Genomic DNA, 16,252 nt, shown 5'->3' on the forward strand with positions numbered 1-16,252 from the left:
AGGGTGTCGATTTTAGATCTTTCCTCTCTTCTCTGGTAGGCATTTATTGCTATAAATTTCCCTCTCGATACTGCTTTAAAGGTGTCCCAGAGATTCTGGTAAGTTGTGACTTCATTCTGGTTGGTTTCTAAGAACATCTTTATTTCTGCCTTCATTTCATTATTTATGCAGTCAACATTCAGAAGCAAGTTATTCAGTTTCCAAGTGGTTATGTGGGTTTGAGTGTGTTTCTTGATCCTTAGTTCTAGTGTGATTGCACTGTGGCCTGATAGACTGTTTGTTATGATTTCTGTTCTTTTGCATTTGCTGAGGAGTGATTTGCTTCCAATGATGTGGTCAATTTTAGAGTAAGTGCAATGTGGTCCTGAGAAAAATGTATATTCTGTGGATTTGGGGTGGAGCGCTCTGTATATATCTATTAGGTCTGCTTGGTCCAGCTCTGCATTCAAGTCCCGGATATCCCTGTTAATTTTCTGTCTTGTTGATCTGTGTAATATTGACAGTGGAGTATTGAAGTGGTTTTCAGATTTAAGTTGTTGAATTTATGAGGTAAAGTTGTTCCTAGTAGTTCTCTATTACCTTTTTAATATCAGAATGGATAGCCTCTTTTTCATTTCTGATATTGTGATTGTGGCTGTTTTTGTCAGTCTTGCTATAGGTTTATAAATATTATTAATTTTTTAAAGTAGTAGATTTGTGTTTTATTGATTTTCTTTAATGTTTTTCTAATTTCGATTTCATTGGTTTCTATTTCTATCTTTATTCTTCCTTTTGCTTCCTTTAACTTGCTCTTCTTTTTCTAGTTCCTTGAGGGACGTATGGTGGTGAATATTTTATGAGTCCTGGAGAAAAATGTTTATCCTCGTTTTTCCAGTTAATGCTGTTGTTTGATTTAGTACTCTGTATGTTACTAGATCTGTTGTTGATTGTGTTGTAGAGATCTTCTATATTCTTTCTGATTCTCTGTCTAGATATTCTAGAAGTTATTGAGAGTTGGGTGTTGAATCACAATTATAATTATGATTTATCTGTTTTTCCTTTCAGTTGTATCAGTTTTTTTCTTCTTCATATATTTTAAGGTTCTGCTGTTTAGGATTTATTACATTTAGGATTGTTATGTATTACTGATGAAATATTATATATTACATTATATAAATTTATAATTATTCCTTTTATCATTAGGTAAAGTCCTCTGTGTAGTAATTCTCTCTGCTCTGAAGCCTATTTTGTCAGATATATAATGTAGCCATTCTTGCTTTTCAAAAAATTATTTGTTTACATTGGTGTTATATATGGAAAAAACAGAAAAATTAATGTTTGCATAGTACACCTTTTCCCACCCTTTTACTTTTGACCTACTGTGTCTTGAGGCAGATTTTTTGGTCCATTCTGTCAATCTCTGTCCTTTGAGATTAGTGTATTTAGCTAACTTACATTTAAGTAATTATTGATATGTTAATTCTGCCATTTTGTCATCTATTTTCTAGGATTTCCCCTGGTTCTCATTTCTGCTTCTCTTCTTTTGCCTTCCTATAGGTTATGTTAAATTTTTAATTCCTTACTGATTTATTTGTAGTGTTTTTGAGTGTGTCTCTTTGTATGATTTTTCTAGTGTCTGGTCTGAGTGTTACAATATGCATTTGTGATTTATAACTGTCTACTGGTATCAGCATTTTACCACTTTAAATGAAGTGTGGAAAACTCACTTTTATTTAGGTCCCTTTAACTTCCATACTTCTAAATATTGGCATGAATATCAGGTGGCTTTATAATTGCTTTGAACATCAAATATAGTTTATAACACTCATGGGAAAAAGGATAGTCTATTGTACGTACCCATGTGTTTGCTCTTCACATTTTTCCATCTTCCTTCCTGACACTCTAAGGTTCTTTTTTTAAAAAAACATTTCCTTTATGTTTGAAAAACATTCTTTACCTATCTTTAAACATAGGTCTTCTGATAGCAGCAACTTTTTTTGGTTTCTCTACTTTGGAGAATGATTTTATTTCCCCTTCATTCTTTAGGATAGTTTCATGATATATAGAAATCATGAAAGTCACTTCTTTTTTTAAGCACTTGAGAAATACTGTGCCATTGCCTTCTGGCCTCCATGGTTTCAGTAAAAATCTGCTGTCATCAGACTTGGTGTTCTGTAGGTAATGTATTGCTTCACTTTGGCTACTTTCAAGATTTTTCTTTTGAGTTGTTGGGTAGGCGGCCCTTTTCACAAGTTTACTTATGATTTACCTAGGTGTGGATTTAGTTGGGTTTATTCTGTTTGGGCGTTCATTCAGCTTCTTGGATCTGCAGATTTGTGTCTAGTCAAGTTAGAGAAGTTTTTAGTCATTATTTTGTCAAGCAGTCTTTCAGCCTCCCCTTTTATGACCCTGGTGATATGGAAGTTGGATTTTTTCTTATTGTCCCACAGGTCACTGAGGCCTGTTAAAATTTGTGACTTCTAGTATTCTGTACTTAAGTTCATTGATTCTGTCTTCCACCAATTCCATTGTACTATTGAGCCTATGTAGTTTTCAAAATATCATTATATTTTTCAATTTTATAATTTCCATTTTAAAAATAACTTGATTTCTTTACTGAGTTTTTTTTACCTTTCATTTTAAAGAGAATTTGCATTGATTGTTGAAGTATTTTTATGACAACTGTTTTACAATTCTTGTATGATCCCAACATATGAATCATCTTGGTGCTGGCATCAATTTTTTTTTCTCAGTGTAGTTGCAACTTTCTTGGTTTTAGGTATAACAGGTAATTTTCAGTTGTATCCTGAATATCTTATATATTATGTAATAATGATGGGTTCCCTTTACATTTTTTTATTTTAGCAGAAAGTCACACTGTTTAGGTTTAGTATGTAGATCTTGTCCTACTTTTTTGGGCTATGGTTCCAATAGCAGCTTAAATTTTCATAGACTTTGAGGTACTGTTGGATTACGGTCTGCTTGGATTGTGTGGTCTCTGCTAGTCCTGCCTGAGGAAAGCAGAGGATTTTCCCTAGGCCAGCTGCCAGGTATTTCTGGGTAGGGGAATGGTGTGGTAGGATTCCCTTATTGGTGCCCCTTGCCCATTTCAAAGTCTCTGGGTAGAGGAGGAAAGTCTTAGGTCATGGGAACAAAGAGTTTCCCCAGACTGTCTGCTGTACCTTGGTCTCTTTGCAGATTTTGCTTGTCTACCTCTATGTCTCTCAGTGGAAGAGTGTTTCAGCGGTGGGAAGGAGAATGCTCCTCTTGGCTGCTCTTTAATGGGACTCCCAATCAATATCCCTCATTGGGAGGTTATGGCAATTCCCCTTGCTGATGACATGGGCTACCCTGATGTTACCAGAGATTCTTCTTTGATCCACGGAAGGAATATGCCTCCCTAGGCTGCTGACTTGCCAGGTGGGGGTTGGGAAATGCAGGCTCTGTGCAACCTCCTTCAGTTAGGTGGGAAACATGTAAAGCCCTGCTGCTGTGCTGTTTCTCCAGCCCCAGGGTCCCTAATCAGCTTGCAGTCTTATTACCACCCTTCAGAGTGTCTTGTACTATTTCCAGGCTCTATAATTGTGCTTAGTGTGGAGGAACAAGAACAAGCAGGACCATGATATCCTGTCCTGATTGGAAGTCAAAATGTATTTTAAAATGTCTTTTTTTTTTTTTTTTTTTTAATGGAGTCTCACTCTGTCTCCCTGGCTGAAGTGCAGTGGTGCAATCTTGGCTCACTGAAATCTCTGCCTCTTGGGTTCAAGCAATTCTCTGCCTCAGCCTACCAAGTAGCTGGGATTACAGGTTCCCATCACCATGCCCAGCTAATTTTTATATGTTTAGTAGAGATGGAGTTTCACCATCTTGGCCAGGCTGGTCTTGAACTTGTGATCCACCTGCCTCGGCCTCCCAAAGTGCTGGGATTACAAGCATGAGCCACCATGATCAGCCTTTAAAACATCTTTTTAGAAGCATCAAATTGCCCAGAAGGCTATGAAGAATTACTGGGGTGAGATTCAGAGAAGAATGAAATCTTAAATGAGTCTAGCATTCAGGACTATTTTGTCCTGGGCCATTGTCCTTGGGCATTGGCCAATCTGGAAGAAAGCTGTAAGCCTTGTGTAGCCGAATGTCAAAAGTTGGACTACAGAGCCTGCTAAGGGTGTAAGCATTGGTTTAACCACCTCCTGCTAGGGGTAGGATCTCAAAGGGCAACCTTAGGATGAACCAGAAGTAAACCAACCTAGACTCCAGCTTGACTTTGAGTAAAAACTCTGTCAGAGAACCTGGCTCCCGCCTCCAGCTCTGGCACTTATATGTCATGCAAATTTCACAGCTTTGCAAGAGCTTTTGTTAAATCAAGGGCTAAACAATCCCTTAGAGCTTTCCCAGCTGTATGGTTATCAAGTATGTCCCCTTCAATTAATGAAAAACATTTTAAAAATGTGAGAACTAGAAGAGCTGGGATCTTTCATTAGATTTTCTAGAAATAATAGGTTCTTGTAAGAAACTAAGACTAATAATAGGATACTTACATTACAGGGCATTTTGAAAAGCAATTTTAAACTTAAACGTAGGTGATGGAGAAGAAATTGTAAAATACAAACTGAATTTTAAAAAATCCTAACAATTAATACATTGCACAAATTGGCTAATGTAGGAGGATGCTGAGAAAAAATGGGGGCACAGGGAGAAGCTCCATTCCTCTGACCTTTCTAAAAATCTTACAATTTGTAAGATTAGCTAGGCTTTTATTTCCATGTACTAATTTGAGTTCACTGCATACAAAGCTTGACCATGAAGACATGCAGGTAAAACAAAACAACAACAAAAAGATGTCAATGATGTTGAGTGATGTGATTTTCCCAGAAAAGTTTAAAGTTTTATTTTCCTTTAGTAAACTCTATAGAAAAATAAGTATCTGTAAGTAAGCCATCTGATAATCAAATCTTCATATAATAATTTACTTTCTTACTACTAATAGCACCTTCTGAAATAAATTTAATGCAATTATTTAAATGGACAGATAGCATTATAATAGCAATGTTTTAAAATGGACCAGTTTCACTTTCCCATCATTATGCTGACATTTCAATAATACACATTCATAGCTACAAAGCAAGCCAACATGAGTGCTCACATATTCTGAGATGTCTAATCCAGAGTTTATACTTCTGGGTGTTTGCTACCTATCATATAATTTCTCAACTTTTTAATATATAGGCCATTTCCAACTATTTAATTCTATTCTATTAAGAGGTTTTATAATGAAATAGGAATTATGTGCCAACATTCCTTACTGGTATTATTTTTAAAAATAAGACATTCATCAAATTTTAGGAAGCACTTATACTTTGTTATATTTTTAACTATGTCACTTTAGTTCACATCTAATTTGTCCTTTTTTTCTGGAATAGTTTTACAATTTTATCTACTAATTAGCCAATTGGTACATGTGTATACATAAAATCTCAATACTTTCCATGTGTCCATAAAGTGCTATTTTCTTCAAGGTAAGTCTTTTCAGGGCTTCCTCTTTCCCCTAAGAAACCACATGTAATACCATGCCTCTCCCAAACTTCTTGATTACTTACAAATCTAAAGCACAACCTCAGGTTGTTGGAATGAAAAGGACTGAGATGACCAGGCAGATCAAAAGTACTTCTACCTTGGAAGTAGAAGTCTATCTCTAAACTGGGATTCATCTTTGATTCCACTGAGCACTTCTTGAAACAGGGGTATAACACCTCAGCTCCCAGGTTTTGATACCTGTTACCACATACAGCTAGTGCTTGACTTATGACGACGGTCGGGACCGCGGACCGGTCGTAACACGATTTGGTCGTAAGTTGAGTAGGCTATATGTACGGTTGAAATGGTGCAGGTGGAGATGGTAGTGCTGCTGGAAGCTGGTCCACACTGTCGTACGCCCAGCTGGGCAACGTTTGTGCTGCCAGACATGGAGCAGTCGTGGCTAGTGATTGTGGTCGTAAAGTTGAATGGTCGTAAGTTGCATAGGTGGTAGGTCGATCAATACCTGTAGTTATTTTGCTAGTTTTTTCTAGTATACACCCTTTACCACTGTTCTGGGTGTCTTGTAAACATCTCACATGTGGTCCTGACTAATTTTTTTTCCAGGCTCCACACAGTTCTTTTCAAAGATTGAGTGGCCAATATTTTATCTAATATGGTTTGTGCTCTTTTGCAACTTTGAACCTTCAAACGATCAAATCTAAAAGATGCTTGTGCTCTGTTATTATGTGCTACCAGAAAGAAAACAAACATTGTTTTATCCAATTCGATTTTTAATGTAATTAATAGCTATTTAATTTTCAAAGGAGCAAATAATTATAAACAGGAGAAAACATTGCTGAGATGGTGCCTGATCACTGCTATTCAGGCCATTGCTGAACTACATAGGAAAAGTATATTCATGGTGTCTTCATTATTATGAAAATCACAGTAATATGACTAATTAGGAAATCACAATAATTTTATGACAAAAACAATATATTTAGAATGAATCTGTCAGTATTTGACTTTCTTTTGGGGGAAAAATAAATGAAAACCATGTTCTTGGGAAAGAAATATGACAAGAAATGCCCAACGTTGCTTTCTGTTGTTGGGCTACATCTTCAAAATTCAAGGTTCAAAGGTTATCACATTTAATTTTCAACACTTGTCACTTTCTTCTCTCAGTTTAAGCAGATATATTTCTACATCCATTATTTGGGATTATTAGAAATTTCATTCAGTTTGAACAATGAGTAACAAGTATTCTGTGACATGGGTGCCAAAAGTTGTCATTTTTAATCAAGTTAAAGATATAACTGTCCATAAAGTGCATTTCAGTTAAAGTACCCATCAGGAGAGAAATTTAAAGTGCAATAATAAGGTACTTTACATAGTGCAAAGTTGCTAAATATATACATTATATGTGCCAAGTCCAAATAAAGCAGGGTCTTATCTATCCCTATGCTACAGTGAACAATGGAGACATACTCTCACATCTTTAATCCTTTACAGGCGTAAGAATTTTGATCTGTCCGTGTGTGTGTATGTATCTAAATATGTAACTGCTTAATGGTTTCTGCAAATGTCTGAAGCTGGTGAACCAGAATTTGAAACCTTTAAACACTGACATAATTATGCAATCTCCATTTCAATATGCAATTGCACGTCAGAGTAACATTAGGCTTGTAATAATGGTTGAGCTATTTCAGCATGCATATCTGGTAAGGCAGGTATTTGACTGTGAATTAAATGTTTAATGAAAATTACAAAAAATACAATCACTAAAATACTGCCAAGAGAGACCCCTATGAGATAAGGGTATGATCCCTCTTGTTCATACTCTTCTGGTTTGACACTACCAGGGAGGAGTATAGTACTCTGTGTATAAGAGACTACCTTTGGCATTGCTGAATTGAGCAGATCCTGGACATTCCGGAATGATCCATTGTGTGGCATGGCGGTGATATTGAGGAGGTGGCACAATAGTGGGTACAAATCTGTGGAGTTCATGGCTTCTTTTGAGAAATTCTTTCTGAAGGCAGGACCATGGGCTAAAAATATTGGATGCATTTCTGCTAATGCATTATCATAACCATGGTTGCCTACTGTAAAGAGAAAATACATGAAGAAGTTAGCCTACCATGCGTTAAAATGGATATAATTGTTGAATGGTCAAGTTCTGAACTTAAATACACATCGTATCTAGTTTGACTGTAAAAATAAAATAATCTTTTACAATCTCTGCTGTAGTCCACATCACAATTCTCTCCAGGAAATGAAGAGTCAAATGATTGTGAACCTTTCTCACAAGCCAACAGTGGCTTAAGCAGCAGGGGAAGCAGGGTAAAGAACAAAGCAGAGCCAAGTTAGGGAAAAATTAGAGGGTTTTTTTTTTCTTCTGGTGGCAAAGTAATATTCAGCAAATACTTATTGGGTATCTACTGTATTCCAATTATTGTTCTAAAGTTAAAGAGATAAAGGTGTCATTAGTCTAAATCACAAGCCAATAAACTCATAGGTACCAATAAAATACAACACATAAAGAAAAACAAAAGAAACCATAAAAATCAAACCTGCACTTACATCTACAATCTACTACTAAAAAACAAAGGTCAGAGTGTAGGAGAGTAGAAAACTCTTGATTTTGGTGGCTCTAATCAGGATCCAACTTAGCATTATGTGTTTTTTGTATGGCTACAAATAAGGTAAAAACTTAGGGGTCTTCTGACATGTATCAAGTAATATGGATGTGAAATTCATAATAGATGCGTTTCCATAAAAGGCATGTGTGCCTAACATGGTATCAGGTGCAAGGCAAAGGAGCTACTGCTGATAAGATGGCATCCAAAGAAAACTGATAGGCTTTATCTTAAAGGTGGCAAGGAAAATGACTAGTAAATCCAACTCTAATAACCATACTTGCTACAGGGAGCTATGCAATAGGAACATTCCCTACCCTTATCCCCATCAAAAAAATCCTAAATCAATTTCTCTAAAAGTCATAAACTGATCCCATGTCATTTCAAAGTAATTTGAAATCTCCCAGGCAAAATGTATCTAAAGAAGTCATTCTAGATGCCATGATTCTTTTAGGTTTAAGTAAAAATAACAATGAACTTATGAATCACTAGTAATTATCTGACAGTATACTATGCTATTCCATTGATTGACAGTCACGTTGGGAATATGCCATTATATAATTTGTAATTCACTGGAGGATTGCCGTGTTCATTTCTATGAGGAAGTGGGGATCTAATTCTCACGCATGAAGGCAAAGATAATTATCACATTTCTTACTGGAAATTCAGACTTATAATTAAGTCATTGTGACTTATAGAAAACATTTCCCATGAATAGGGACTTAGTGTTGTAGTGGTAGCCCCGATCATAAATGCTTGATCAAGTAGACGGTATTTAATAATGAATGCCTGAGGGCAAATGGTTCTCAAACTTTCGTGTGTTTCACCAGGGCCTTACAGTTTCAAATTTAATAGGTCTGGGTAGAACCCAGTAATTTGCATTTCTTTTTCTTTCTTTTCGTTATTTTGGTGGCTGACTGTGGTGCCTTTTTTTGTCCTTGGAGACAGAGTTTTACTCCTGTTACCCAGGCTGGAGTGCAATGGCACCATCTCAGCTCACCGCAACCTCTGCCTCCTGGGTTCAAGCAATTCTCCTGCCTCAGCCACCCGAGTAGCTGGGACTACAGGCGTGCACCACCATGCCCAGCTAATTTCTGCATTTTTAGTAGAGACGGGGTTTCACCATGTTGACCAGATGGTCTTGATCTCTTGACCTTGTGATCCACCCGCCTCAGCCTCCCAAAGTGCTGGGATTATAGGCGTGAGCCACTGCGCCCAGCCGTGATTTGCATTTCTAACAAGCTCTCAGCTGATGTGGCTGCTGCTGGGTCAGGGAACACACTTTGAGAACCACTGCTTTGGGGCATTAGGGTTTAACTATTCTGGTTTAGGTATGCAGTGGTCAATATCTAATTAATTATTGAATCATTAAACATAATGCAATATAAATTGGAGTATTATTAAGGTTTTCTATCAAAAATAGAAGTGACCAATCTATTGTGTAATTGTAGTTCAGCACACCATTTCTAGAGGCCCCTTTGAATTTATATTAACTTTAAAATAAAAATCTTATAAAAGATAGCAGTCCTTTTTTGAGCAATCCCTCTAACATAAGAGCTACCTGCACAAGACACAAAAATCTGAACATTGGTTTATGAATCATTATCTGCAAGTGCAAACCATTTTAAGAACCAGAAACCATGTATCTGTATACATCTGCCACAAACACACTACAAATGTCATTGTCAGGCGTCTGCTTTTCTTTTAATCAAAAAACATGATAGAAACATAATTCCACCTAAAGGGACATTTTGTATATATCTTTTATATATCAAGGACCAATGTCTAAAAAAACACATTTCTAGACAGTTAAGTACTGAAACAAAACACATTTCTAAATAGTCAAGTACTGAAACATTATAGTTTCTTAACATTCAAGTAGCAGAGAGTAAAAATATTGATCAATAAACTGCTGTATTGTATGTTAAAACTGTTGTATTTTAGCAAAAAGCGATGCAGAATGGAAAGAAATACTCTATCATACTCACACAGAAAGTCATCTGACTTATTCTGTAAAATGTGCCACCCTTCATCAGCCACGGCTATGATTGGTTGAATTCGATTGTTGTATTTGTAATGCCATCTCTCTGGAATCTCTTCTTTTTTGTAAACAGTAAGATTAGGATGAGCGTGAGTTAGTGCTTCATAGACTTCATCAAATTTACCTAAAGAGAAGGGAGGAGAGGCACTCAGATCAAAATACTCATAGCTACAATCAACCAACCAAGCATGGGCAAAAGACTTGATACGAAGGTGAAGAGCCAGAGAGCTGAACATAAGAAAAAAAATATTTCCCCCTACTTGAGGAAAATAATTTTGGGAAGGGAAACTAAGAAATACTCTTCTGCTATAAGTTAGTTCTCCTTAGAATTAAGGAACAGCATTTTATAGAACCAGAAACCTCTAAAGACTTCAATACACACACACATTAATTAGTGACACTAAGTAAACGTCTAGGGTACTGCAATACCCAAAAAAAAAACAGCTAGGTTCTGGTAGTTCTGAGTGCAGACACAAAGAATCTCCAGACAGGAAAACATGGTGAGTGGTGGATTAGGACTGGGAAAAGAGACTGGAGGTGGAAACTGGTTTGTAAAATGGAAACACCTGAAAACACTGGAGGTGTTGCCAAAGTACTCCCTGTAACTACAAATGCAGTTACCTGGGCACTGTCCTTCCTCCTCCTGCTTTTCAAATCCGTTTCATCATTACCTTCCACACCCCAACAAGAGGACATCATTCCAATTTTATAAGGGAAATTGAAGGGTTAATGTAATTTCCCTCCCTCCCTTCCTGTCTTCCTTCCTTCTCTTCCTTCCTTTTCTCTCTCTCTCTTTCCTTCTTTTCTCTTTTTTCTCTTTCCTTTCTTTCCTTTTTTCCTTCCTTCCTTCTCTCTTTCTTTTCTATTTTTCTTTCCTCTCTCTCTTCTCTCTCTCTCCCCCTTCTTTCCTCCCTCCCTCCCTCTCTCTCTTTCTCTCTTTCAACTAGGTCTCCCTGTCACCCAAGCTGCAGTGCAGTGATGTGATCATGGCTTACTATAACCTGGAACTCCTGGGCTCAAGCAATCCTTCCCCATCAGCTTGGGACTACAGGTGTGTGCCACCATGCCAGGCTATTTTTTATTTTTGTTTTTTAGCAACAGTGTCTTGCTGTTTCCTAGGCTGGCCTCGAACTCCTGGCCTCAAGTGACCCTACTGCCTCTGCCTCCCAAAGTGCTGAGATTATAGGCTTGAACAGTTACCCTCAGCTAATTTTCTTGAACAACAAGAAAAAAAATGTGCTGTTTGCTGAAAACTGTGTGTATAAAACACATGCATATTTTAACATTTGCTGTTTCATACAATTCTCCTAATTTCTCTCTGAGGGATGGAATTCTCATTTGTGAGATATTATAGCTTTTCCAAATCTGTTCTGTCATTTGATACCTAAGACCAACCCTTTGAGGTGATAAAATATGTCAAAGAGCAGGCCTGAGTTTTGTTGTCACTTATTTTGTGACCTCGGGATATTAAACCTTTTCATTTACCTGTCATTTGCCTGTCTTTAAAATGGAGACAATGCTGAGGTGACAGGTTTGGTATAAGGATTCCAGGGGAGGTTTGTAAGAAGTTTAAGGTATTGCTATTACATTCCATACTTATAAGGAAAATACAGCTCAGATTGACCAAAGCTCTTCCTCCTTCTTATCCTCTACAGCTTCCATGTTAAGCAGGTCCAAATTAGGAGTCTACAAAAGTCTTTGGGGCTTCTATGAAATAACTGTACATGTATTCAAGTTTTGTATGTATCTTTCCATCTCAGTTTTTCTGAGAAGGGAGGCTATAGCTTTCATCATATTCTATAATTCCAAAACGGTTAAAATTTACTGCCATTATGTATCTAGAGCAGATCAATTTCAGTATTCTAGGAAAAAGGAAAAAAATTAGGCTTTGAGAAAGGAGATTTTTGTCTTTTCAGAGTCTGAGAATTAAAGCCCAGAACATTACCACGACACAGGCAAGTCTACTTTAAAGGCACAGCAATAGAAATCCCTATTCATTTGATCACACTGGGCCAGTGCACATCTAGCCTCAGCTCACCATTCAGTCAGCCTTACCTTCTTTTGGCAAGATGGCTGCCACTGGAGATTGATCAACCAGGGTATAGTGGTCTTTATCCACGTACTGGTCAAGCTCTATTACTCTTTCCTCAGAGCACTGGGTCATTCCATGATCACTTGTGATGATTAGGTTCAGACTGTTCCATAACTTTGCCTTTCTTAGCATTCGTATGAGATATCCTAACTTGTTGTCAATATCTGCAATGACAGGCCCCATGAGCGGACTGTCAGGTCCCAGATGGTGACCCATATCATCAGGATCTTCCCAATAGAGAAGACCAAGATTTATGGGCTCTTTTGATGTAAACCATTCAATAATTTTGGCAACTCTATCTTCAAATGAAACTGACTCATTGTAAGGCATGTAATGAGTAGGAAAGCTCTTATGTATTTTTACATCTGTTCCGGGCCACATGGCTGCACCACTAGTGTGTCCTGCCCTCTGATTTGTAATCCATATCGGTGTCGCTTCTTCCCAAAACTTGGAATCATAAATATTCATGTGATCCAAGGAGAAGGATTTGTTCTGAATAGGATCAAACATATCATTTGCAACAATCCCATGATTCTCTGCAAAGAGGCCAGTTACCAAAGTATAATGGTTAGGGTAGGTTTTTGTAATAAAAACATTAGTAACTTGCTTCACGTGAACACCATATTTCATAACATAATAAAAATGGGGAGTTGGAACTTTATATAAATAATCCCAACGGAATCCATCAAAAGAAACTAGTAGAACCTTTTGCTGGTCTGGTTGGAGGGAAAAGGTGGTTGAAAGACTCAGCGCAGCAAGTGTGAAGGACACCAAGAGAAATTTTGAAGTCATTTTCCAAGTACTTGATCAGTTCAGTGTAAGATAATCTGCAGAATAAACATATAGATATTAATGGCAATAATTTTGTTTTGTATACTTTACCCCAAACTCAGAGTAATCGTGTTTAGCAATCTCAGTTATATCATAAATCACAGCCTGGAGGAATTATGTCATCCGACCCCATCTTAGACAAGAGACTTGGAGCTACATGAATAATAAAGCTAATAAGTTTAGTTGCATTTAAACAACTTTTTCACTTCTGAGAATTTATCTAAATATCCCTCAAAGGAATTATTTAAGTGAGCTCTCCAATAGTATTTTAAAATATGATATCATTTACGTAAAACTTTGTAGAAACATTTTTCAGTTTGATCCAGACTTTTGGCTCTGGTCAGAAACATTTTTATAGTCAAATACCTGTGAACATACTTACCATTATGGCTAGACCAATTATGGCAACATAGCAACAATAAAGTGTCACCAGCAAATTGAATAATGGTGCTTATATATATGTATATATGTATATGCACCCTTTTATTTTCAACCCCTATATTTGGTTCATCACAGGTAAAAGAAGTATTTCTAAAGAGAGGAAAATAGATGAATTTGGTTTCTTGAAGTGTAATAACATTTGTGACATCCAGATATATTTATTGAAAAATAATCTGCTTTCATTTATTAATAATCAAATCACAGCCTTCTTTAAACAATTAGATTCTAAACTAAATATTAACAGAAATACAATTCTGAAATTTGTTGTTGACTTTCCTAATGTTAAAATTAGTGAAAATTTAATCTTATCATTGATATGTATAGAAAAAGCACCTCCCTGGTTTAAATCTCTTTGGATCAAGATAGTTTGTTGAACTTTTCCCCTAATCTGTGTATATTTGTAAAATGCTTTCATTTTATTGGAGAAAGCTAATAAGATGCTGTATGGATAAACAATAGATATGTAAATTTTGTCAGTTTTCATCAGGCTTGCACATCAAGCAAGGATCTTTTTTTCTCTCCTTTTTCTGTCCATTCCTGCATGAAGGCATTTATAAACCCATCAAAACTTAGATCAAACCATACTTTGTACAAATAAATCTCTTGAAACTGGCTTTTGATGTCTCCCTAATCTGAACATGAAGACATTTTTAAACTTCAAAAGTATATCCTGTTTCACCTTACTATATTATAAGTATAGGTAAATAAAAACTATTTGGCATGCTTGCTTTGCTTCCAGGAGTACGAGGCATATGTACATTATGGGTATTGGCTGAGGGCAATAATTTCTGGTTTGCTGGTTTTAAACTGTGCTTTCGCTGTACCTAGACATTTCTTACACTGAAAACTTTTTAGGTATTGGTCTCAAGACAATGGTTCAAACATTATATTTAAAAACAATTTATTAGATGGCAATACTTTCTCCGATTCTGGTAGGAACATTAAAAATAGTTGCAGCAGAGAATAGCAAATAGGTTACTGCAAATACATTTACTTACTCACAGATCTGTCTATGAATGATAGTTGCTCTCTCTGTCCTTTTTAATTTTCTCTCCCACCTTTTTAAAACAAGGCCGGCTAGTATCAACCAACTGTAATTTAAAGCTAAATTACATGGAACACCTGATTTTCTTCTGTCTTAGCAAATTAATTCAGCAGGAGAAAACTGTGTAAGCAGGAGAAAACTACTTTCCTGGGACCAACAAAAGCAAGCAGAGATTAACGGTTGTCTAAAGCTTAGGAATGTTTGGCAAGAAGACCCAACATCAGGTGGGGGATGGGGAATGAAAACAATTAGATTTTTTTTCTATTTCGTGCCCAAAATGCTGCACAAAACAGTGGAATCCGTGGATCTGTCCCCAAATTTCACTGGGTATTTTCCAGTTCTTTCTCCCCTCCAGCCCTTCCTCTACAGACAGACTTGGAGATCAGGAGGGAAGGGGCGCCAATTAAAGGGAAGAAGGAAAGTGCAGATGGAATAGGTTTGTGTATGTAGATCAAGTAGACACATGGGGAAGGGGCGGGGGTCCGTCGTTTCCACCTGGATTCCATTCTAGCCGCTACCCAGAAGGGTCGAGACGAAGGGTACGTTCCCAATTTCCAGTAATCCGGCCCACCGAGGCCTGCGGATGCCTCAACGTGGGCTTTTAAGGTGGGCAGTGGCAAGGAGGGGGCGTTGCTTTGGGGGCCCAGAGGAGCCGTGTGGGTCCCCGGGAGGGAAGCCGCCCACCTTCCTGGACTCACCCTCGCAGCGATCTGGTCAGTCCGTGTTAGTTTGGGGTAATGGCGGGGAGGTGACCGGAGGGAGGGGCGCCCCCAGATCGCGCAGCAGCTCACCTGCACGCAACCCCGGCGCGGAGCACCTGACCGCCCCGCCCCCCGCCGCGCCTCTTGGCTCCTATTGGCCCTCCCCGGGTTGTCCCCGAAAGCCAGGGGTCCAGGAGTAGGTGCATGGCCTGTCAATCAGCGGGACAGGGGCGGGCGCTGCCTGGGTTTGGAGGGTGAAGGGGAGGGGACCCGCGGGAGCCAGGACCCAGCTGGGAGGCCGGAGGGGTGGACAGGCCAACTGCCTGGTCACACACAAAACCTTCCTGCAATGTGCCTCTTCCAGAGGACCAACCGTGCTGGAGTCAGTGATGCTGAGAGATTATTACGTCCTACCCCAATGGTGGGTGTACTCTATCACCATCTGTTTTTCGTTTAAAAGCGACTTGTATTCTCTGATTTCTTATCTCGGGTTTTTTTCTGCTGCCCGTCCCCCGCCCCTCGTGTCACGAGTTGGCGATGGGCACACCATGGGCTTTGCTCTGAGGAACACCTGCACACCCGAGGTTGCCAGTGGGACGATGATGTTTCATTCTTTTAATTAGTGGGTGTTATCTGCTTTAACTCGACAGAATTTACTAATCTAGTCAACTCTGAAGCCCCAACGTTTGTTGTCCAGGTTTTTGCAATTGAGGTCCCTGAAGTATATTTGTGGTATATCCAGCAAGGCAACTGATATTATGCGAAATAAATCAAGCCAGGTTCAGGATTGGGTTAATTTGCACAAGAGAGAGGTGGAACAGCTACCCTCTCTGATGGTGGCATCTGAGCTAGACTCTGCTTCTACCTTTTTTTTTTTTTTTTTTTTTTTTTTGCAAATAGGCATTAAAACTACAAACGTAAGGCCTGATTTCTCTTTCAAAAAGCCTTCAGTGCTTCTGGTCTGTT

The 16,252-nt window shown here is 38.1% G+C and overlaps 2 protein-coding genes across 3 annotated transcripts in view; one reads left to right on the forward strand and one right to left on the reverse strand.

The window, feature by feature from the left end:
* The window catches only part of ENPP4 (ectonucleotide pyrophosphatase/phosphodiesterase 4), a 52,949-nt gene that overhangs the window by 21,226 nt on the left and 15,471 nt on the right, over window positions 1–16,252 (forward strand). The window lies entirely within an intron of this gene.
* ENPP5 (ectonucleotide pyrophosphatase/phosphodiesterase family member 5) lies at window positions 6,270–15,445 on the reverse strand. 2 transcript variants are annotated; one of them, XM_032299596.1, is made up of 4 exons: window positions 15,377–15,445; window positions 12,232–13,095; window positions 10,124–10,300; window positions 6,270–7,601 (listed from the first exon to the last, which is right to left on the reverse strand). In XM_032299596.1, the coding sequence occupies exons 2-4, from the start codon at window positions 13,058–13,060 to the stop codon at window positions 7,174–7,176; spliced, it is 1,434 nt and encodes a 477-aa protein (XP_032155487.1). In that variant the 5' UTR covers window positions 13,061–13,095; window positions 15,377–15,445; the 3' UTR covers window positions 6,270–7,173. The 2 variants fall into 2 exon arrangements, with proteins under 2 accessions (XP_032155487.1, XP_032155486.1); XM_032299595.1 differs by having other exon boundaries at window positions 15,284–15,437.

This window comes from Sapajus apella, unplaced genomic scaffold (assembly GCF_009761245.1).
Source record: "Sapajus apella isolate SASKATOON/1434 unplaced genomic scaffold, GSC_monkey_1.0 scaffold41, whole genome shotgun sequence".
Taxonomy (NCBI): domain Eukaryota; kingdom Metazoa; phylum Chordata; class Mammalia; order Primates; family Cebidae; genus Sapajus; species Sapajus apella.

Excerpts from the sequence above, each read along its gene's own strand:
- ENPP5 (XM_032299596.1), bottom strand. The coding sequence starts at position 13,060 with ATGACTTCAAAATTTCTCTTGGTGTCCTTCACACTTGCTGCGCTGAGT. Across the intron at positions 10,301-12,231 it reads AGCCATCTTGCCAAAAGAAG|GTAAATTTGATGAAGTCTAT; the intron begins GTAAGGCTGACT and ends CCTTCTCTTTAG. Across the intron at positions 7,602-10,123 it reads TAAGTCAGATGACTTTCTGT|TAGGCAACCATGGTTATGAT; the intron begins GTGAGTATGATA and ends TTCTCTTTACAG.